The following is a 24,263-nucleotide window of genomic DNA, read 5'->3' as shown; positions in this document are numbered from 1 at the left end:
TATCCTAAAAGCAACCAGAAATAAAAACCAAATTCACTATAAAGGAACAATAATTAGACTAACAAGATTTTTCAACACCCAGGGAAAATAGAAAACAATAGAACAATATTTACAAAGTGGTGAAAGAAAATACCAACCAACCTAAAGTTGTTACTGAGCAAACTGCCTTTCAAAAATGAGAAATTGGGGTGCCTGGGCAGCTTAGTCAGTTAAACATCTGCCTTCAGTTCAAGTCATGATCCCGGGATCCTGAGATCAAGCCCTGAATCAGGCTCCCTGCTAAGCTCCCTCCCTCTCTGCCCCTCTATCTCTGGGTCAAATAAAATCTTCAAAAATGAGAAATAACAATTATTTTCAGATAAACATAAGCCAAATGGCTAAATTTACCATCATGGCATCTCACTAACTTCCAAACTAAAAGCTCTAACTACAGAAAAGGAAAATGAGATCACAATGAAGATCTGAAATATATAAAGAAATAGTAACAAAGGAAAATACTAGTAAAATGTAAGTAACATTTCTTCATAAAACAAAAATATTTTTTATTTGTATAGAAGATCACAAAAAGAGAAATAAAATACTGAAGAATAATAGTTGATGAAATGGAATGGGAGTAACTGGGTTTAGTTTTTTAAGATCTTTGTAATGTTTTAGGAATACTGAGATAGTTACAAACCTAGCCTTTATTTAAAGTATTTATGAGGGAAGCCCAGGTAGCTTAGCAGTTTAGCACTGCCTTCCGCCCACAGTATGATCATGGAGACCCGGGATCAAGTCCCACATCGGGCTCCTGCATGGAGCCTGCTTCTCCCTCTGTCTGTGTCTCTGCCCCTCTCTCTGTGTGTCTCTCATGAATAAATAAATAAAATCTTTTTAAAAAATGAAATAAGGGGGATCCCTGGGTGGCGCAGTGGTTTGGCGCCTGCCTTTGGCCCAGGGCGCGATCCTGGAGACCCGGGATCGAATCCCACGTCAGGCTCCCGGTGCATGGAGCCTGCTTCTCCCTCTGCCTGTGTCTCTGCCTCTCTCTCTCTCTGTGTGTGACTATCATAAATAAATAAAAATTAAAAAAAAAATGAAATAAGGGGATCCCTGGGTGGCTCAGCGGTTTGGTGCCTGCCTTCGGCCCAGGGCGCGATCCTGGAGTCCCGGGATCGAGTCCCGCGTCGGCTCCCGGCGTGGAGCCTGCTTCTCCCTCTGCCTATGTCTCTTCCCCTCTCTCTCTGTCTATCATGAATAAATAAATAAAACCTTTTAAAAAAATGAAATAAAGTATTTAGGATAAAATTCAAGTGAAACCACCAAAACCAAAAATAAAACGTATAAATTCCAAGCTAGTACATAGGGAAAGAAAAGGACTAAGAAATCTTTAAAAACAAATGAAAAAACCTTAATCAATCCAAAATAAGGCAAAACAGGGGACAAAAGAATGGGGTAGAAGAACAAAACAAAGAGAAAACAGAAAGTACAGGTCCAAATATAAATCATGACAGTCAATGTAAATGGACTAAACTCATCAAGTAAAAGAAAGACAAACTTACATATGGGGTCTTTAAAAAAAATCCATCTTAATCTTATTTATAAGAGACATAACCTAAATGTTGCGTGCTCTGCAGCAACACGATCAGGGTCCTGAGGGATATAAGAACATGGAAAAGTTGAAAGTAAAAGTGCAGAAAAAGGTATGTAAAGCAAATACTAACAAAAACAAAACTATTTAAGCTAAGCTAATATCATACAGAGGAAACTATAAGATAAGAATTAATAATAGGGACAGGAGGGGTCATTATATTGATGACAGATTAATTTGCTAAACAGATATAAGAATTCTAAAACTGGGGCACCTGGGTGGCTCAGTCAGTTGAGTGTCCAACTCTCGGTTACAGCTCAGGTCACAGTCTCAAGGTCATAAGATTGGGGCCTGTCTCAGGCTCTGTGCTTGGAAAGGAGTCTGCTTGAGGTTCTCTCCCTCTTCTTCTCTCCCTCCCCCGTTTATGCTCCCCCTTCTAAAATAAATAAATAAAATGTTTTTCTAAAAAAGTCCAAACTTATATGCAACCATCACTCTAAAATCCTCAGAGTATATAAATTGAAAAACTACAGGAAGAATGAAAATCACTTTCAGCAGAGATTTCAAAACACATTTCTCAATTATTGATACATCAAGTAAATTAAAAATTAATAAAGATATAAAAGATTTAAAGCAGCACAAATAATTAGCTTTTAGTCTTAAAAAACTAAAATATTATTTTTAGGAAAAAAATTAATTAATGAAACAGAAACAAAGATTCAAGAGATAAGTTTAACAAAACCAAAAGTTGATTTGTTGAAGGAAAAATAAATCTTTAGCAGGATTACTTAAGAAAAAAAGAGGAAAGGAACAAATGTCTGGAATTTAAAAGTGGACATAATGGGATGTGTGGGTGGCTCAGTCAGTTGAGCATCCAACTCTTGATTTTGGCATGGACATGATCTCAGGGTCATGAGATCAAGCCCATTAGGGTCCATGCTCAGTGCAGAGCCTGCTCAGGATTCTTTCTCTCCCTCTCCCTCTGCTCCTCCTCCAACTTGTGTCCTTTCTGTATATCTCTCTCTTAGATAGATAGATAGATAGATAGATAGATAGATAGATAGATAGATAGATAATATTTTTTAAAAGTGGACATAACTACTGATACAGCAGGTTTTAAAAGATTGAATAAGGGTAGCCTGGGTGGCTCAGCGGTTTGACGCTGCCTTCAGCCCAGGACGTGATCCTGGAGACCTGGGATGGAGTCCCACATCGAGCTCCCTACATGGAGCCTGCTTCTCCCTCTGCCTGTGTCTCTAACTCTCTCTCTCTCTCATGAATAAATAAAATCTTAAAAAAAAATAAATATAAAAGATTGAATAATGCTACAAATGGCTGTGAAACTACAATAATGTACATTATATTTTATCAGGGACTTTAAAAAAATATTCTCTACTTGGGTACAGGATTATATACCTGAAGGAAGCTAATCATTTGGACATGTATATATATATATATTTTTTTAATTTATTCATGAGAGATACAGAGAGAGATACAGAGACACAGGCAGAGAGAGAAGCAGGCCCCCCATGGGGAGCCTGATGCCAGACTCAATCCTGGGACCCTGAGATCACACCCTGATCCAAAGGCAGACACTCAACCACTAAGCCACCCAGGTGTCCTTGAACATATTTTGAAGCTATGTTATATATACAAGTCTATGATTATTATGGTTTATCAGTATTATCTGTATTTATGTGTTCATTTATTTTTTTTAAGTTTTTAACTTTTTTAAAAAAAGATTTTATTTATTTATTCATGAGAATACACAGAGAGGAGAGAGAGAGAGGCAGAGACACAGGCAGAGGGAGAAGCAGGCTCCATGCAGGGAGCCTGACATGGGATTTGATCCTGGGTCTCCAGGATCAGGCCCTGGGCTGTAGGTGGTGCTAAACTGCTGAGCCACAAGGGCTGCCCTTATGTGTTCATTTAAAAATGCCTCTTGCATTTACTGCACACCTATCATATGCTATGTAGTTTATAAATATTATCTCTAGTCTTAATATCTTTTTAAGATAGGAATATATGACTCATATTTCAGATGAGAAAAATAAGAGAGGTATAAATTACTTGTTTTTAAAAGCTGGCATTCAAACTGATTTTTCTGGCTCTGAAGCCACACTGATTGAATATATACTGATTGTATACATAATATGTATTTATAAAAAAAATAAGAACATGTGTTTAAGTGTGAGGAAAAGCCTGAAACTTAGTCATACAACCCTGTGAAAGAAATATCTACATTAAAGGTCTAATTTTAGAGAAAATCAAAATTTCCTAAAAAAAAGTAAATACACTTTCTAATTAGGTACTGCTAGAAAGCTAACTCTTTACTTAGTATAGCCTCTTGTTCCACCTGACCAGGAAGCCTGGACTGAGACCCTGGGAAGTTGCAGAGCATATCCTGCCACCCACCCAGAAAGAGAAGTCAGCAGCCCCTCCCAAGTAGGAAGCATAACCTCTTGCCTAGCTCACCAGGAGGCCCTAGTAGTGAGCATCACAACCCAGCTTACAGTGCTGCCTAGCAGCAACTCCAGTCTGTAGCCCTGCCTGGAACTGAAGCCAAGCTGGTGGCCATGCCCCATTGCTAAGCACAGCCTGCAGTCTCACCCAAACAGGGAGCCCATTCACTCCCAGCTGTGAGGCACAGCCTCAAGCCCTGTCCAATCATGCAGTAAAGCATGAGGCCCACTCAACTAGGCAGTGTAGCCAGCAACCTTGCCTAATAACAGAGCATAGCCACCATCCTACATGATTTAGAACCCAGCCTCTGCAGTCCTACCTAATTGCAAAGCACAGGCTGAGACCATATCAGATCATGAAGCCCTGCCTATGACCCGCCTGAGAAAAAGAGGGTAGGCAGCGGCACCATCTGGCTAAGGAGCATACTCAGTAATCCTGCCTGATCCGAGATGACAGTGAAACCTAGCTACTGACCCTGCCTAACCTCAGAGCACAGCCCTTTACCAGAGATTCCAGTCATAGCACCACTTAAAGACAAAATGCAGTCAAAGGGCTTCCCCCAACCTCAGAGCATGAGCAGCAGCTCTGCCTACTGACAGACAACTTATAGTAATTATAGTCAAAAGTCAAAGACAGAATTTTAAAAGCAGCAAGAAAAAAGTGATTTGTCACATATCAAGGAGCCCCTATAAGACTGTGAGCAGATTTCTCAGGAGAAACTGTGCAGGCCAGGAGAAAGGCATATGACATATTCAAAATACTGAAAGAAAAAAAAAGAAAAAACAAAGCCTCAAGAATATTATACCCAGCAAAGCTGTCCTTCAGAAATGAAAGAGAGATAAAGCCCTTCCCAAACAAACAAAAGTTGAGAAAGTCCACCACCAGACCTCCCTTACAAAGAAGGCTAAAGGACATTCTGCAGGCTGAAATGAAAGGATGTTAAATAACCTTGTAAAACTGCATGAATTTGTACATCTCATCAGTAAAGGGAAATATATAGTCAAAGATTCTATAATATTGGAAGAGTGGTGCATAAATCACTTTCAACTCTAGTTTAAAAATTAAAAAAACAAACATTTATTTAAAATAACCATAACTACAATAATTTGTTATTAGATACACAATAAAAAAGATGTAATTAAAGCATAAAATATGTAAATAAAAATATGTAATTAAAATGTGAGAGGAAGAGAAGTGTAGTTTCTATACACTATTGAAGTTATTAGCTTAAAATAGTATGTTATAAATATACATCATGCATGTATACAGAATGGAATTAGTCAACCATAAAAAAGAATGAAATCTTGTGCTCGCTTCGGCAGCACATATACTAAAATTGGAACAATGAATAAATAAATCTTTAAAAAAAAAATAAAGAATGAAATCTTGCCATTCATGACAACATGATGGACCTATGAGGTATTATACTAAGTGAAATGAATCAGACAGAGAAAGACAAATATCAGGATTCCCCTTACGTGTGGACTCTAAAAAAAAAAAAAAAGGCAAAACAAAACAACAACAAAAAGAAACAGACACATAAATATAGAGAACTTGGGGATCCCTGGGTGGCTCAGCGGTTTAGCACCTGCCTTTGGCCCAGGGCATGATCCTGGAGTCCAGGGATCGAGTCCCACATTGGGCTCCCTGCATGGAGCCTGCTTCTCCCTCTGCCTGTGTCTCTGCCTCTCTCTCTGTGTCTCTCATGAATAAATAAATAAAATCTTTAAAAAAGTAAAATAAAAAAAATTAATAAAAATAAATAAATATAGAGAACTAGAGGTTGCCAGAGCAGAGTGGGGTGGAGGTATAGGCAACATAGGAAACAGGGATTAAGAGGTACAAACTTCCAGTCATAAAACAGATAAATCATGAGAATGGAAAGTACAGTACAGGGAATACAGACGATAATATTGTAATAATTTTGCATGGCGACTACACTTATTCATGGTGAACATTGTATAATGTCCATAACTGTTGAACCTCTGGGTTGTGTACCTGAAACTAATATAGATTTTCATTTATTTATTTAACAGAGCGAGAGAGAATAAGCAGGGGGAGTGGCAGGCAGAGGCAGAGGGAGAAGCAGACTCGCACTGAGCAGGGATTTCCCTGACATGAGGCTCCATCAGAGGACCCTGGGATCATAATCTGAGCCAAAGGCAGAGGCTTAAGAGACTAAGCCACCCAGGCGCCCCTCAATACCTGAAACTAATATTTGTCATCCATATTTCAATTTTTAAAATGTTTAAACAAAACTAGGGAAAAACTCCTTGACATTGGTGTTGGTGATAATTTTTTGCATAGGACAACAAAAACACAAGAAACAAAAGCAAAAATAAAGAAGACTACATCAAAGTAAAAATCCTCTCCACAGCAAAAAAATAACAATAGAACAATCAACAATCAAAAAACTCAATCACATCTGCCTACAGAATGGTAAAATTTTTGCAAACTATCTAATAAGAGGTTCTAATCCAAAATATGTAAGGAACTCATAACTCAATAGCAAAAACAGAATAACCTGATGAAAACATGGGTAAAAGAACCTATATACACATTTTTCCAACCAAAGAAGACATACACAGTGAACACATACATAGAAAGGTGCTCAACAACACTACTCATCAGGGAAATATGAATCAAAACCGCAGCGAGCTATCACCTCACACTTGTTAGAATGTTAGTATCAAAAAGACAAGAGAAAACAGATATGGTATAGGATGTGGAGGAATGGGAACACTTGTGCACTGTTGGTGGGAATGTAAATTGGTGCAGCTATTATGAAAAGCAGTATAGAGGTTCCTCAAAAAATAAAAAAACAGAACTACCATATGTTCCCACACTTCCACTTCTGGGTATATATCCAAAGGAAATAAAATTACTATCTTGAAGAAGTATCTGCATCCCCATGTTCATTGCAGTATTATTTATAATAGCCAAGACATGGAAACAACCTAAGTAACCATCACAAATAAATGGATAAAGAAAATATTAGATATATGCATATATATAGTAGAATAGAATCAAGTATTATTTACTTATAAAAAAGAAAGAAATTCTACCATTTACAATAACATGGATGAATCTGGAGGGCATTATGCTAAGTGAAATATGTTAGACAAAGAAAGACATATACTGTATAATTTCACTTATATGTGAGATCTTAAAAAGCCAAACTCAGAAACAGAGAGTAGATTGTTGGTTAATAGGGCCTATGAGGGGAAAAACGGTGAAATGTGGTCAAACAGTATAAACTTCCAGCTAAAGATGATTAAGTTCTGGGGATCTAATGTACAGCATGGTGACCACAATTAATAATACTGTATTACACACTTGACTGTTGCTAAGAGAATAAATCTTAAATGTTCTTGTCGCCAAAGGATATAATATATAGTAACTATGTGAGGTGATGGAGGTGTTAACTAATTTTATAGTAATAATCATTTAGCAATACATACATATATCAAATCATCACACCATATGCCTTAAACTTACACAGTGTTATATGTCAATTTTAACTCAATAAAGCTGGGGAAAAAGCAAGCTAACTCAAAAGTTTTTATATAGAAGGGATTTGTAAATTGACTTAATGTTTTTTAAATGAGTAGATATTAATACAATCTGTTTTAAAAAAGATTGTGACAAACTGTTTTGACATTTCAAATGTGATCATTTCACATTTTAATGAATTTACCATCTTACCTGGTTTATTTCCCAAGCTCACTTCCTCATCTGACAAAACTAACCTAAAGTAAAAACCAAAAAATGCAAAGATTTTGGTTAAAATATACTTGGGACTCACATTCTACAGTTTTATATGGTTAAAAAAAATTTTTTTTAACTGAGATGACATGTATAATATTGTCCTGTAGATCAATCTTCTAAAATCTGAGACAAATGTCATTTCTTCTCTAGATCTACAGACTATGAACATAATCCTTCATCTCTTACTCTTTCAACAACATTTACTGAGTACTGATGAAGCATGAGGCACTGTATTCAGTATTATAGACACTGTGCTGAGTACCACCTCAAAGACAACATCTATCACCAAAGTCAGAGTGTGGGGATTAGTTTTCAAGCTCTGCAGGATTTGCTCAAGAATACTTGGGCTCTAAATAGAAGGAATGAAGAATTGCAGAAAAAGTGGACTATTCTATTTTGAACAGTAAAGTTATATTTGCAAAAAAAGATATATTTGCCTAAATATTCTCAGTAAATACTAATTTTGGATATTTATATCATCCATCTGTGGTTATAAATTAGACGAAGAAACTGAACATAGATTTAGGCATTATTCTTGAGGTATAACCTCACAATTGTGTAGTAGAGATTGTTTTTAATAAATCTTTAAAGATATGTAGAAAGCAATATAGGTATCCCCTGCTTTTCAAAAATTTGCATTATGCTTCTATGGAAGACCTACATTAGTACTTATCTTTACTAACTGGAAGAAATCCAAAGACAATTTTCACTTTTACGAAAAAGGCAAAAAGCAAATACAGTACTGAGTGTTTGTTTTGCAAAAAGCCCTTATAGAGGTAGCATGTACTCAGAGCAGTGGCCCCACCAAGCACCTTCCCTGGGAACTACACTCAGCATCTCAGCATTAAGCCATTATAGCTCTGAACTGTGTCTGTGTGCATCTTTGCTTCATCTCCATTTATTCTGTGCATACATTAGCAAGATGTGTGCCAAGATATCTGAAAAGCTTGAGAGGTTATTTTTTAGGTCTAGGAATACTCAAAAATTTTTTCCACAAAAAGTAATGGTAATTACTTCTTTGCCTTACACTGTACTGGCTTATGAAATGTTTCATTGGGACACTCTACTTTCAGATAGCAGAGGAAACCTACAGAGAATTTATTTGCAAAAAAAAAAAAACAAAAACACAAAAATAAACTTGTAGAGCAAAGAGATACTAATGACTTGGAATGAAATTTCCAATAACAGTATATACACATGGGTTTTTAAATAACTTGGAAGGAAGAAAAAGTGAAATGCTTTGGAATCAGTTAACTCAAAAGGTAGTTTTCATAATGCTGAGGATGATTTTGAATAAAACTTTCATGAAATGTGATAATGGAAAAAAACACTAAATTAATATATTTTATATAACATAGTATTTTAAATGTCAATGTATAACTTATAAGTTTCAATTATAACTATACATTTAATTAATCTACATCCTAAATTGTTTATATATTCAAGTTAGCAAAAAAATTTGTTTAGATTTCCCCAAAGAGAAAAGAGGGACATGCTTATATCCTGGATCACCTTCCACTCAACAATATATGGTTTGTCACTGTTTGGGTCTTATTTCTGGGTTTGTTACTACTACACTCAGTGCAACCTAGTTAACATGAGAAGTGGCAGCTCTGAAATGAAATCAAAGGTGAGATGCAATAAAAGGGAAATAGGCAACCTAAAGGATGTGCATGACAAGAAGCCCCATTTTCAGGTAACCAGCCCCAGTCTCATTTGTGTTGCTCTGGAGACAGATTTTTAATAGCTTCTGTTTCATAGCTGCTGGCACTTGTCCCTTTCTCTTTTAAGCTGGCCCTTTTGGAATTCACTGGGTAGGGGCTCTTAATACAAAGCTATCTCCCAAACTACAGAATTTGGAGTTATCAATCCAATCTGTTCTGTACTCTTGCCATCAACTTTGCCTGCCATGTTGAAAATGGGGGGAGAAATAGGGCTTCAAAACGAATGTTTAACATTAATTGGAAAAATGGGGCACCTGGCTGGCTCAGTCAGTAGAGCTAATTCTTGATCTCTCTTGGTTGTGAGTTCAAGCCCCATGTTGAGGGGAGAGCTTACTTAAAAAAAAATAATAACCTGGCAGTCCTGGTGGCTTAGGGGTTTGGCGCCACCTTCAGCCTGGGGTGTGATCCTGGAGACCCAGGATCGAGTTCCACGTCAGGCTCCCTGCATGGAGTCTGCTTCTCCCTCTGCCTGTGTCTCTGCCTCTCTCTCTCTGTCTCTCATGAATAAATAAATAAAATAAAAAATAAAATCTTAAAAAAAAAGAACCTTAAAAACATTAATTGGAAAATGACATAGAAATAAATATTCAGTAACTCAGAAGAGAAAAAATTCTTTCCAAATATATCATGTATCAGTATACACAGTTTCCAAAAACATCATATATCATGTATCAGTATCCATAGCATCACACTTCTGCCTGCTTACTTATTGAGGTTTTCAGTGAGAGAATTGCTTTCTATTTGCTCTTTGTGGTCTTCAGTAAGCTTGCTTGGAGTGTCTTGCAGTTGCTAAGGACAAGAAATTCAATGTTAAGTAGATGGAATCTGTTTCTCTCTTTGTGCAAACAAAATGAGAATAAAAATTCTAAAGAACAACATAAAATAGGGATAATTCTATAGTTGAGAGTGAGAAATATGGGAAATGTAAGCTAATGTAATCTGAATTGAGCCCTGTGTCCCTGTTTCTCCTGGCCGCCTATGGCAACCACACAGACTGTGACATGGGCTAGCCACAGGGTTTCCAAGTCTGTGATATGCCAAAGAAGACTTACACTGTGTTTCTGACTTTGACTGCAATGCTCTAAATATGGCTAAATATTTTCAACTTCATCTGAACAGAAATTAGATATTAAATTTGCCTAAAAACAGAGTATGCTATCCAGTGAAGCATTAATATAGAAAAAAAAAACATACACACAACAAAAAACATAGACTAATACAAGGGTATCTATTAGACTGGAAGATGCTATGTCAGAACATGACTTAAAAATCCATACCACGCCCCAGAAATATACAGGAGCAAGATATGCATCTATCAGATACCACATCTAGCTTGAGTAATCTCAACAGTAACATTTTCAAGCTCTATTGAAAAAACAAAAAAGGCAGAATAACTTCAAAGGCACTGAAACCTAGCTTACTCAAATTGAAGAAATGATTTACCATGGTGTTTTGCTAAATGAGCCATATGCAAAGAAGGCTGACAGGAAGACATACAAATGTTAAAAGCCCAAGAACACCTTTTACATGTAGGCAACAGAAAGAGCTGATCTAATAAAATACAGTACTCTCTTCAGCTGCAGTCACCCATAACTTCTGCATCATGAATTACACTACCACATTTGTATAAAAGTAAAGAAAGGAAATTTCTTTAGCTTCTAAAATTGTCAGGTAGGTACTCTAGTTGTTTTTCAAAACCAATGACCATTTTCCATTGCTTGTGCCTCTTAAGTTTTTCTTTCCCATAACTTTTTCTTACCTCGTTTACATTTTAATTTTCTTTTCTTTTGCTCGCTCTTTTATCCCCCCCCGACACCGGCCCAGTATCTTGAGCCTACCAGCAGGATTCTTATGTATTTGTTTAATATTGCTGGGAGCACTTGGAATCAGGGAGGAACAGAAAAACAACTGGCTGAAGGAGTGCAGAAAAATGTTTTCCAATGTTTTGTAAATTCAAAGTTAGGCTTAAAACAAAACAGTTCCAATGTTATCCAAATGAAGTATAATATATCTCTAAAAGAAATGGAAAGAAGTGTACCTTAAGAGCTACAAAATCGTATGGACGAAACCCAGTACAGGCCCCATGGATCTGGGACATCAATCGAGCGGTTTTTTCCCAGAATCCAAGCAGTGTCCTCTGCAGAAAAAAAAAAAAAAAGGTAGTCACTACAGTTACAATTTTTTTCACTGCTATTTTTCCTCACTAGTGTAGGCAGATGAATGGTTGCTGAATAATAAGCAGCAGGAAGTAAAATAAATTTCTAGGTTTGGGGAACCAGGAAGCAGTGTAAATAGTAATTCTGCATAAGAAGTAGCATCTGTATCAGCACATATATGTGCTTCTGTACACAGCTCTGGAATGTACACTGGAGTCAGAGAGTAATGCTAATAGATGAGAACATCTTCTGAAGAGTCCAAAAGAGAAATGTTAAAAGCACAAAAATACCATATTTGTACAAGGGGTATATGTGTAAATCTTTATGTTGGTAAGCATATATAACCCTTTACTAACTAGGAAAAAAATTATATAAGCCACTAAATTTGGTCTTTCAGTTATGGCATAAGAAAGACCAAAAAAAAGTGTTCTCATGCCAAATCAAGTAATTGGACATTCTCCTGGTGCTTAAAAGTTCCTATCCAAAATGAGGGGGCTGAGTGGAGAGAATAAAGGAGAATTGGACTAATAGCTATTGTGTTTCAGGTGTATGCTACATGGACTGCCAGATACTTTTATTTTCAAGTGCATACTTTCCTGACTCCTGAATTCCACAGTACTGAGCTGAAGGAGGTAGATTTCCTACAAGCCCCAGTGAATGTCCACTCCCTTTAGTTTATTATTATCTTATGTAAATAGAGTTTATTCTATTTTGCTATTCACAAATATCTGTTAAAATTAGTCACTGCTACTAATTAACATCTGACTTATTCACTGCATGCTATATATGTGTGATTTGGGGTAATAAAAGCATAGGTGAGACTGCTGAGGTGAAAGTGGTGGGAGACAGCAACTTGACAGAATGAAAAGAACACGTGGCCCAGCATGAGCAAACTTAGGTTTTTAGCCCAACATTGCCACTTACTTTAATTCTAGGGATCACTTTCCTCAGCTATAAAATGACGAAGTTTTAAACTATTGGGCCACAGCATCTTTGCTTTAAATGAAACTGTATGTAGTTTAAGGTGGAGCAGTTCTGGGTGAACCAGGGTTAATGAGCTGCGAATCCTGCCACGTGAACCTAGATAGCCCCTAAGTCTCCCTCTCCTAGAACACCAAAGAGAACAACATGAAGATACAGGAGTAGATAATCCCTAAGGCCTTTTTCAGCCTAGAATTCTATGATTCTCTATCATAACCTCGGTGAGTCACTTTTCAAAGTCAAAGGAATCTGATTAATTAAGCACTTTTTTATACCCTTTAGACAACTTTTAAAAAGGAGTCTCACCACTCATCAAGGACATGCTGACCATGGAGGTGGGTACCTGGTAGGTAGTGAGTGAGTGAGATAACATATTGCAGCGACTAGCTCCAAGTAAATCCACTTTCTGACAAACATCCATCTTTAACTTGTCAAAAGAAGCTTTGCTATTTCTCACTTGGATCTGTACCTGCAACCACAATAATAGTTGTTATTATTACTGATAATACAGATATAAATATACCACACAGGCTCATGATACATATTTTCAGATACATGAAATTGTAATAAGGAAGACTAATTCCCTTTCCTTGTATTATTATTTCATAATTAATGGTAAAGATTTTGGCTATTTTTAGTAATTGCAGGAGGTTCTTTCTAGTAAATATCTTTATGCTGAGAAAGTATGCAGTGATAAATGGAAAGTATAGTTAAGAAGAAATAACCCCAAAGATTCCAAATAAAAAGAAACATCCAAAACTACTGATGGATAATATGTAGCTAATAGAAGAATGAACAGAAAAAGGACAAGTTAAAGTGTTGAGAAGCATTAATGATAGTTCTGAATCATGGAGATAGATTTATAAATTTAAATATAGGCCTGTCATATTTCTTATACACAAGTATGAATACTCAACCTTTAATACACTTATTAATTCATTCAACATATATTTATAAGGTATCTATTTTGTGCCAGGCACTGGGATATTGTGGTGAACAAAACAATGTTCTTTCCTACCATCCTTGAATGGGGAGGCACAGGAAAAACAGTAGCAAATAAATATATAAGATCCTCTCAAGTTGCAAAGATAACATACAAGTGAAAAGGAATGATAACTTTTGGTAAGATGATCAGGGAGGCCTTTGGTGAGCTCATGCAAGATGTGTGAACTGGGACAGAAAGATGGTAGGTGAGCCAGGCCAAGATTCTGAGAAGAGCATCCCAGGCTCGGGGAAAATCAAAGACAAAAGTCCTGGGTGTGGGAGGTGGGCGAAGAGCTTAATATGTTTGCAGAACAATATGGAAGAGGCTAGAGCATATTCCTTCCTGGGGCATGGAAAGGGCTAGAGTATAGAAAGTGCAAGATGCGGCTGCACACATGCCAGGAACCAGACTGTGCAGGGCTATTTGGGTCCAGATAAGTTTAAAATCATTCTTCTTTATTAAAGCATAGGTGAAATTCAGATAACATAAACTTAACCATTAAAAAATATATAATTCAGTGACATTACTGTATTCACAATGTTGTCTAACAACTCCCTTGGATTGTATTCTAATTGTCAAGGATTATAAAGTGGAAAGAATAACAGGTTGCTGTGACCTATACAGCTGGTATAGAGTAAAGAATCCATCAATATTAACTATGATTTGTATTATATGTACTCTTAATACATATGAAATAAAAGAGTGAATTTTATTATTCATATACGGTAAATTTAGGGGATACAATTCATACGTAGTTTATTTAGCAAAAACATAAGTCCATACATACTTTAAAAGTCTGTGGTCAAACTATGTATTGTAGAAGAAGAAAAATCTGATAATCTTCACTTTTTCTTATAATAAGTTATTTATCTGAATTTTTACTTAAATTATTTATTTATTCCTCATTTAACAAACTATTTCCCTCCTGCAAACAAATCCCAAAAGTACAGGGAAGCAACACCTAAAGGGCAATGATACCTATTATGAAAAGGATAAAAAAATTAATGGAAAAGGTTGATGGAGTAGGGATGTCAAAGAGTTAAAAAAAAAAGTGTAAAAAGTTTTTGTACTTCAAAGATCTCCAAGGAACCAAGAATTTATAATATAACGTGTTTTGAAAATAGCTTGATATTTTATGGTCTTGATTATTCTGTATAAGTTCAATGGGTATGTGTATCAAGAAAAGGAAAAGGATGTATTTTCATACTTTTCTGAACTTTTCCATTTGTTTTAGGGTGTCTGGGTCCAGTTCTTGGGATACATCTTTCATCCACAGCAGGGCTCCTCTGTATTCTGTGCGTGCTTGCTCCATCCGATTAATTGTCATCAAGGTATCAGATACTGCCCTTTGACTGAAAGTTGCTACTTCTTGCTTAAGACGAGACAGAGGCGTATACAGGGCCAATCTAATGACGGAGAGGTAAAAATGAGAGGGATGTACATCCCATGAACAAAACAAATAAAAACAAAGGTTTAAAACCATAAAGCATATCAGCATATCTGCTGTCAAGATGAGTCCATAAAACAGGAAATTATTAAGATGCCTAAGGAACTTTAGAAAGCAAATAAAGATCATACAGCCAACCTTGAATTGTTTTTTTTTTAATTTATTTTTTATTGGTGTTCAATTTACTAACATACAGAATAACCCCCAGTGCCCGTCACCCATTCACTCCCACCCCCCGCCCTCCTCCCCTTCTACCACCCCTAGTTCGTTTCCCAGAGTTAGCAGTCTTTACGTTCTGTCTCCCTTTCTGATATTTCCCACACATTTCTTCTCCCTTCCCTTATATTCCCTTTCACTATTATTTATATTCCCCAAACGAATGAGAACATATAATGTTTGTCCTTCTCCGACTGACTTATAATAATGTGTCTGTATCTCTCCCTTTTCTTATTCTAAGAAATACATAATTTTTGCAACATTTTGGATATTAATCCATGTATAAATAATCTGCCAAGTAAATCTGCATTTAGAAAAGAGTTCCATGGGTAAAAGAGATCCTGTATTCACAAAGCATAATCCTAGATAAATAGAAAGTCTTTCATATGACAAATTAGGTATAGAAAAGCAGATAAAATGCTAGAAGAACTAATGAGTATTGAGTTCTTAGCAGCTGAGGATGAGGACAAAAAAACCAAGGATTTAAGAAACACAAATCAAACCCAGCTCCTCTGGTCTGCTTTTTTGACTTAGTGGCACTGAAGGGCCTTGTATTGATTGTCCCTTTGTAATTTCCTTAATGATGGGTTTTGCATTGATGTGGTATTACAGAATAAAGCCACTTAAGTTATACATCATCATTATAGGTCTGATAAGACCTGTTTTTATTTTTCTTCTGAAACTGCAAAGATTTTGGCTGTATTTAGTAAATGCAGGAGAGGGATCCCTGGATGGCTCAGTGGTTTAGTGCCTGCCTTTGGCCCAGGGCATAATCCTGGAGTCCTGGGATCGAGTTCCGCATCCGGCTCCCTGCATGGAGCCTGCTTCTCTGTCTGCCTGTGTCTCTGCCTCTGCTTCTCTCTCTCTCTCTCTCTCTCTCAATCTCTCTCTAATAAATAAAATATTTTTAAAAAGTAAATGTAGGAGATTCTTTGCAGTAGGTATCTTCATGTTAAAAATCTGTAAAGTGATAAATGCCAAATAATTAAGAAGAAAAAATGCCCTCTGCTTAAAATGAGGAAAAATTCTAATGTATTCCTAGATAGTATAGTATCCAAAGAAAAGAGAGAATAATTAAAATATTCATATTTTATATGTGTGTGCCTCTGTTACATTAAACCATAAGAAATTTAAAAATAGGGCAGCCCCAGTGGCACAGTGGTTTGGCGCTGCCTGCAGCCTGGGGGTATGATCCTGGAGACCCGGGATCGAGTCCCATGTCGGGCTCCCTGCATGGAGCCTGCTTCTCCCTCTGCCTGTGTCTCTGCCTCTCAGTCTCTTCTCTCTCTCAATAAAATAAATAAATCTTTAAAAAAAATTTTAAATAGGCTTAAAGCCTATTTATAGGAATTAAGCAACCTAGAATGTCAATTTTTAAGTAATTCTTAATCTTTTTTTTTTTTTTTTTTTAAGATTTCATCTATTTACTCATGAGAGACACAGAGAGAGAGAGCGCGCGAGAGGCAGAGACACAAGCAGAGGGAGAAGCAGGCCCCATGCAGGGAGTCTGACGCGGGACTCGATCCCGGGTCTCCAGGATCACACCCTGGGCTGCAGACAGCGCTAAACTGCTGCGCCACCAGGGCTGCCCTAAGTAATTCTTTTACATACAAAATAAGTTAGGCATCAAAACAATTATATGCTGTAATAAATTTCTCTTTTAACCCTTTACTAGAATGATAAGTAATCTTTATAAATATGCAAATTTAAATACATAGGTCAAAACTGTATGTTGACTACAGATTAAAGGATGATGTAAAACATAGTAAACCTTTGCTTGGCTGAAGAACAGAGTGCCTTGCCAGTAGCATCCATCATTTTACCAGCTTGTGTCATATCCCGTTCTGCTTGAAACTTTAAAAAGAGCCCTAGTTCATTTTCTTCCTCTGATATAACTAGAAAAAAAATTACAGTATAGTTAACTGTTTCATTTCACCATTTGTTTAAAACACACAACTAAAATTCTCACAGCAATAATTCTCTATACACAAGAATTACTTGGGGGAAGGAAAGGCTTATTTTAAAAATGCAAATTCCTGGGACTCCATTTCCAGAGATTCTGATTTTATAGGTCTGAGGATCCGCTTCCCCCTACCCACAAGTATTCCAGATGGTTCTAATGTAGTGAATTCATGGACCTTGCTTCAGGAAAGACTGATCTTTAGTGGAAAAAAAAATTCCAAAATGACAAAACCACAAATGATACATTTCCAAATGTGTAGACATGCATTTTATCATTGCCTCTTACAAAGTATTTGTTTCCTATTTAAACTAAACTTAATCTTGACTTCCACCGTGGCTTCAGTGGCCTATGCTTAGTATTTCAGGCTCATAGACATCTACAATTTTATGCTGAAACCCTATAAGTTGTCATGTAGTACACTACTACTCAGAGTGCGGTCTACTGACCAATTCCAGTCCAGAACCATTTGTCACTGGCCTGTGACAAGTACCAAAACTAAACAAAGCTGTTTAGAAACTTTTACTAATTTGACTATATCTGTTGAATCTAATAATAAAAAAGTGTGCTTATATTTTACGTATCTTCTTTAATTTCATTTTTCTAGAAATTCTTTTTTATTGTATATTACAAAAGTGTCAGTTTACAACAGATTGAAAGTAAAACACAAAACAAAGTGGTCTTTGGGATCCCTGGGTGGCGCAGCGGTTTGGCGCCTGCCTTTGGCCCGGGGCGCGATCCTGGAGACCCGGGATCGAATCCCACGTCGGGCTCCTGGTGCATGGAGCCTGCTTCTTTCTCTGCCTCTCTCTCTCTCTCTCTCTCTCTCTCTCTCTCTCTGTGTGTGTGTGTGTGTGTGTGTGTGTGTGTGACTATCATAAATAAATAAAAATTAAAAAATAAAAAAAATAAAAAAAAAACAAAGTGGTCTTTGACCACAAAGTTTTAGAAGTCTGACCCTCTAATCACAATAAGACCAGTAAGTGTGTGGGGAGGAGCCCATAAAGTGTTCAAATTATAAGCTTAAAGTGAAAAATGACTATAGTCATCCCTAATTTCACCCTGGTTTATTGCTTGGAAAAAGTGATTTAAAAACTGAAAAGGGAAGGGGTGCCTGGCTGGCTCAATCAGTAGAACATGTGACTTCTGATCTTGAGGTCTTGAGTTCAAGCCCCACACTGGGCATAGAGCCTTCTTTTAAAAAAACACACACAAAACAAACTGAAAGAGAAGTCCCTCGATACCTCTGAGGCAGCAGCGGAACTCAAGCCCACTCACTTGTTAGCTCCCCATTCCCACTGCTATCTGCTGTCACCTCTTTGTCATAAAGAACCATTCACAAAATAGTTCAGTAAACTACTGTTTTTACATTAAATCTTTCATTCTCAAAAACACAAGTAAATTATTTATTTTCAAAGGGAATTATTGGATAATATCTATTTTATAGATATTATTAGGATTTCATACCATTGAGTCTTAGCTGGTATTTCTCAACTATCTTCAGAAGTTCAGTGCATGTCTCTTGAATGGAGTGAAAAACCTTTGAAATATAAATTTTATTAGGACAATTTAAAGAACCATAAACAAATATATCTGTTATAAGCACTTTGAAAGTAGAACATTTTTTTTTATAGGTGCTAGGTCTATTTTCCTTGACTTTGATGTACTTCAGTATTGATTTTATTTTTGATGTAAAAAATTTAGATTCTCCCATGAGGGCTGGAAAAAATGGTGATAAATACATGGGAACTAATAAAATTTGTAACTGTGAAGTCTGTCCTCCTTTCAGCTCCAAACTACCTAAATAGCAAAAATGTAAATCCAATATAAACTGTTTCAAATACTGCCAATTGAGAAGAGTACAGATAATTTTAGAAAATGTTAACTTTCAATCTGGCTTTTCTACAATATTATCCTAAGCAAAACAGGCCAGTGAATAACCATAAAAATTAAATAATAGGGCAGCCCAGGTGGCTCAGCGGTTTAGTGCTGCCTTCAGCCCAGGGCATGATCCTAGAGACCCGGGATCGAGTCCCATGTTGGGCTCCCGCATGGAGCCTGCTTCTCCCTCTGCCTATGTCTCTGCCTCTCTCTCTCTCTCTCTGTCTCTCATGAATAAATAAATAAAATCTTTAAAAAAATTAAATAATGTATTACAATATCAAAAATAAATTACTTTTGGATTGTTTTTGTTTAGAATTTTCCCTTCATTACTACTGTTGCTAATAACTAACAAAAAATAAAACATCCAGTAGACACCCATTTCAAAGCAAGCACATGAAAGTTGAAGATTAGGATACATTATACACATGAGGTAACTCTTCTCACACATCTATAAATTTAGGTTTTTCCCAGGGAGATGAGGTGGCATAAATAGGTTTTAGGGGACAGCCTTCTTCCCATGAAGTCCCATGCTGAAAAACTGTTGTAAGACTTTAGTTCACAAAGACCTTGGCACAGCACAGTATTAGGCCCTAACCCTTTGAATATCAAAAAAATTTCTGATGTCACCATTTAGCCTGAATTGCCTCTCTGAAACAGTTTTGTTATTATTTTGATATGTGATCAGACCTAAGGAAGATCAGTGATAGACTAAAATCTAAATGGAGGAGCAACTATTAACTTTCCACCTAAGTTTACGTATGTTTGAAATGAATGTGGTATATGGACTTACCAGCTTAAAAAGCTGTTTTAAATTCATATGGAAGACTAGAAAAGAATATAAACATGAGTGTTCTACTATGATGAAATGATCATGGTTGGTTTTTTTCCCATAGGCCTTTGAAAGATTTATATATATGATTGCTTTTTATTTTTACAATGAAAGTTTAAATGTGAGGGAGGTATAACTTGACAAAATTGTAATATATTTAAAGTGAACAACATGATGATTTCAGTATACACACAATGAAAAATTATCTCACTCTTAAAAAATATACTACAATTGTGGGAGAAAGTACTTGGGTGATTTCAAATATTTGTCTAATGTACAGGAATATAAAATATTCTTGGATTCCCTGACAATGTATAAACAAGACAGGAAAATCTACTTCTGTGGGAATCGTATGTGGAAATAGTGAACAGAAAAAAAAAAAAAAGGAAATAGTGAACAACAGTTCCTTTAGCCTTAAAACATTTATTACTTATAATCAAGTCACTTAATTTTTTCCACGTTTGTCATTGAATCCTAAGAAGAATACTTTTCAATGCAAATAGTAAAAGCTTGTTAATTTGTTATTTCCACATTGTTATGGCCATAAGTTTACATTTTGTAGGATAAAAATACTTGGTAGATTATGACCTATTTTGAGACCTATACTTTTTAAGGATTGCAACAAATGAGTATATTCCAAGCATAATAGAACTCCTGCTTGGAAATATCTTTAAAGGCTATCTTCAATTAGTATACATACATAGAATTAGTAAACCTGCATTTAAAAACCCAGACCTTTCTGTATATACAGGAAACTTTCTTCCAATTAGCTTAAGTACTTAAAAGTATAAAACACTTGCAGGTTTAAAGTCGTTTCATGGGAATTACTCCTTTTATTTAAAATGAAAAACATAGCCAAAAAAAATGCATTACAAATAACTCTATCCCTTAATTATAGAAACAAAAACTCTAACTTATAAAAATCCTCACTCAGGGGCCACTGGCTGACTCAGTTGGTGGAGCATGCAGCTCTTGATCTCAGGGTCCTGAGTTTGAACCCCACATTAGGTGTAGAGATTACTTAAATAAGAAATAAACTTTAAAAAATAAAAAAATAAAAACCCTCACTCACTTTGATTTCAATTAATTTCAGTGAGGTATAAGATTTCATGTAAAAGTAGTACAAAATATTACGGCATGATATATAAGGAGTATACGGTACCAATTAGGAATATAATTGATTCATTAATATTTAGCTTAAACACTAATGCTTGTGCCAGATAAATTACTTAATTATTTTTTCTTCAATTTATAATACCAGTTCTGCCAATTCTCAATTTGTGAGAAATGTGACCTACTCAGAAGATCTGATTGACAGATGAATAGAACTGAACATTCTATTATCAAATCTGCAAGTTCTCCAGTCTTAATTCCAAATTAAATACAAAGAATACAAATACATTCTTAAATACAAAGAATCTTCAAATTTACCTCGAGTTTAGCATCCAGTTCAGCATCAGATGCCACCACGTGCTCATCCTCCTTTTTTCCTGTTGCTTTGATAAAGACTTGCTTAGTTTTCCAGTATTTCTTTTGCATTCTGCTAACTACTGACTGGTTATCTTCTGGTCTGGGTTGCCCAAAGGAATCCATGGAGTGACTACAAAGAACAGATTAAAATTTCTTAAATTTTTTTCAATAACATGTATCTAGTCAGCTAGTATTTAATCCAATTGAAAAAGTGAAAAATATATCAAGTGGAATATTAATAGCTACACATACTAATATTCGCTCTGTATGGTCTAAATTTATGATACAACTTGTACAAGTAACAGGCAAAAATGTCAATGATAATTACATTAATTTCAGTTAGAAGATGTGATAAAACTATTATAATTCTGCTATAATTATTGGAAATAATTTTATTTAACCAATCTATTTGTAGACATATATTAGTTTGTAATTTTTGCTTTGTAATAATACTGCAAAATGAATTTATATACACATCTTTGCATATTACTATCATTTCCTTAGAAAAGTTTGCTATAGTTATAACTGCTGTGTCAGAATAGACATTTAATAAATATTCTCAGATATGCAAAGATTCAGATACATACTCTCCTTTAAAACCCAAAGAAAAAAAAAAACCAAAGAAATACTTTAGTATTTAATAAATAAACAGAAATAAAAACTTAGGTATAGGGTAGATATGTTAGAAATAAAGATGGGGAGTGCCTAGCTGGCTCAGTCTGAACAGTATGCAACTCTTGATCCTGGGGTCATAGGCTGAGCCCCATTTGAGGTTTAAAAAGTTATTAAAAAAACAAAGATGGAAATTATAACCTGACAAACTTGAAAATTAATGTCTGAGCAGTTCTTAATACAGTTAATATGGCTATATCAGGAAATGCAAATGTGAAAAGTATTCCTTAAGGAAACGTAAAGAAAGAAATAATAATAGTTTTAAAAGCCTAAATTATTCCATTAAATGGTGTGAGGCAGGAACACAGGGAGGTACTAAAGTACGTGATTTTTGTTTTCAGGGGAATCAACAGATATTGACGTATTATTAATGTTAGTAAAGAAATAAAAGTTCATTTTCTTTTTTTTTTTTAAGTAATCACAAAGTAAATAAAAACAGAATGTCTGCTTTCTAAATTACCAGAGACCATAAAAAAGAAAAACCAGCAAGCAGGCTGGGAAAAACAAGATTAAAGCAACATCAAACAAGACTAAGGCAGGGCAGCCTGGGTGGCTCAGCAGTTTAGCACCACCTTCGGCCCAGGGCGTGATCCTGGAGATGCCGGATCAACTCCTGTGTCGGGCTTCCTGCGTGGAGCCTGCTTCTGTCTCTGCCTCTCTCTGTTTTTCATGAATAAATAAGTAAAAAAAAAAAAAAAGACTAAGGCAAACAATATAAACTAAGATGACAGAATAAGAACAATGACACTATTTAGTATGATAAATGCAAACTTCCTTTCAAATATAAACAATTTCAAACCATAAAAAACAAAAAAACTACATCCAACTCCATGCTATTTGGGGTCCACCTCAAACAAAATGAGATAGAAACAAAAGTAGGAATAGCCATACTAATATCAGACCAAGTAGGTTTAAATAAAAAGCATTAAACAAAACAAAGATAAAATCTAAACTCCCCAAGTGGCCACTTGCCAGATATCCTCTGAATATTCTCCGTTGGATATCCAGTTTAGATGAGTTACCATCTAACTGCAGAACCTCTCATATGCTATGCTGGGTAACTTGGCTAGACATAAGTTGAGACAGAAAATAGAAAAAGAATTTAATCTTGGTACAGAGTCAAATTGGATTTGACATAATCATTATATTGTTCCAACACATAAAGAGTCTTGAGAGAAAACTTGCAGTTCATCTTTCCCATCCAATTTGTCTCCTTTGGCAGCTTCCACTTAGTTTTCCCTCTAGACTGTTATTAGCATGAGGGTCAATCCAGTTTTATGACAAACTGCTGATTTCTTCTACTAAGCTGACTGTCAGCTTAGGTCCGATCAGTTAAGAGAACAAAATTTAGGAAGCATCAGAAGAGAACATCTCTTCTCCACCTCAACTGCAATGCTGACACAGCTCAAAGAGTATATTCCTTGCCTCTCTCCACTCCCTCATTATCTCCTTCATGGAGGAGAAAAAGTAACTTACCAGACTGGACTTGAGAGAAATAAACTTAGTCCTCCCTTTCCTCTCTGGAAGCTATCCTGCCTGAAAAGAGCACACATTTTCTGGCAAGGGGAGGATAGTGGCTGGGGTGTAAATCTACAAAAGATGAGATTTGCATATTTGTGCTTCTCACTCTGTGCCTCCTACCCCTGTGCTCTGTCAAATAAACGAAATTTTTTAAAAATTTCTTTAAAAGTTATAGTTCGGGGATGCCTGGGTGACTCGGCAGTTAAGCGGCTGCCTTTGGCTCAGGATGTGATCCTGGGGTTCCAGGACCCAATGCAATCCAATCCAATCCAGCCCACATTGGGCTCCCTGCGAGGAGCCTGCTTCTCCCTCTGCCTAGGTCTCTGCCTCTTGTCTCTCATGAATAAATAAAATCTCTAAAAAAAAAAGTTATAGTTCAACATATGCAGACAAATATAATAGTTAAATTGTCAACATTCTGCCATTTTAAAAATAGACTCTTCATTTTAAGATTTATTCATCTGAGAGAGAGAGAGAGAGAGAGAGAGCGTGCACATGGATGGGAGGGGCAGAAGGAGAGGAAAAGAGAATCCCAAGCAGACCCCACACTGACCACACAGAGCCCAATGTGGGGCTCAATCCCAGAACCCCAAGACCATGACCTGAGACGAAATTGA

The 24,263-nt window shown here is 36.1% G+C and overlaps 1 protein-coding gene across 5 annotated transcripts in view; it reads right to left on the bottom strand.

Moving 5' to 3' along the window:
* Window positions 1-24,263, bottom strand: part of ICA1L (islet cell autoantigen 1 like) — an 80,125-nt gene that overhangs the window by 31,473 nt on the left and 24,389 nt on the right. For all 5 annotated transcript variants that reach the window (XM_077885038.1, XM_077885033.1, XM_077885036.1 and 2 more), the window contains exons 3-10: window positions 21,415-21,583; window positions 18,738-18,810; window positions 17,082-17,205; window positions 14,855-15,053; window positions 13,006-13,131; window positions 11,564-11,662; window positions 10,232-10,314; window positions 7,739-7,782 (exon numbers count right to left, since the gene is read on the bottom strand). In XM_077885038.1, coding sequence (XP_077741164.1) covers window positions 7,739-7,782; window positions 10,232-10,314; window positions 11,564-11,662; window positions 13,006-13,131; window positions 14,855-15,053; window positions 17,082-17,205; window positions 18,738-18,810; window positions 21,415-21,583 — 917 coding nt within the window. The remainder of the gene's footprint in view (window positions 1-7,738; window positions 7,783-10,231; window positions 10,315-11,563; window positions 11,663-13,005; window positions 13,132-14,854; window positions 15,054-17,081; window positions 17,206-18,737; window positions 18,811-21,414; window positions 21,584-24,263) is intronic.

Source organism: Canis aureus, chromosome 36, assembly GCF_053574225.1.
Source record: "Canis aureus isolate CA01 chromosome 36, VMU_Caureus_v.1.0, whole genome shotgun sequence".
NCBI lineage: Eukaryota > Metazoa > Chordata > Mammalia > Carnivora > Canidae > Canis > Canis aureus.
Note: the sequence above shows the minus strand (reverse complement) of the source record. Positions and strands in the feature narration are given on the sequence as shown.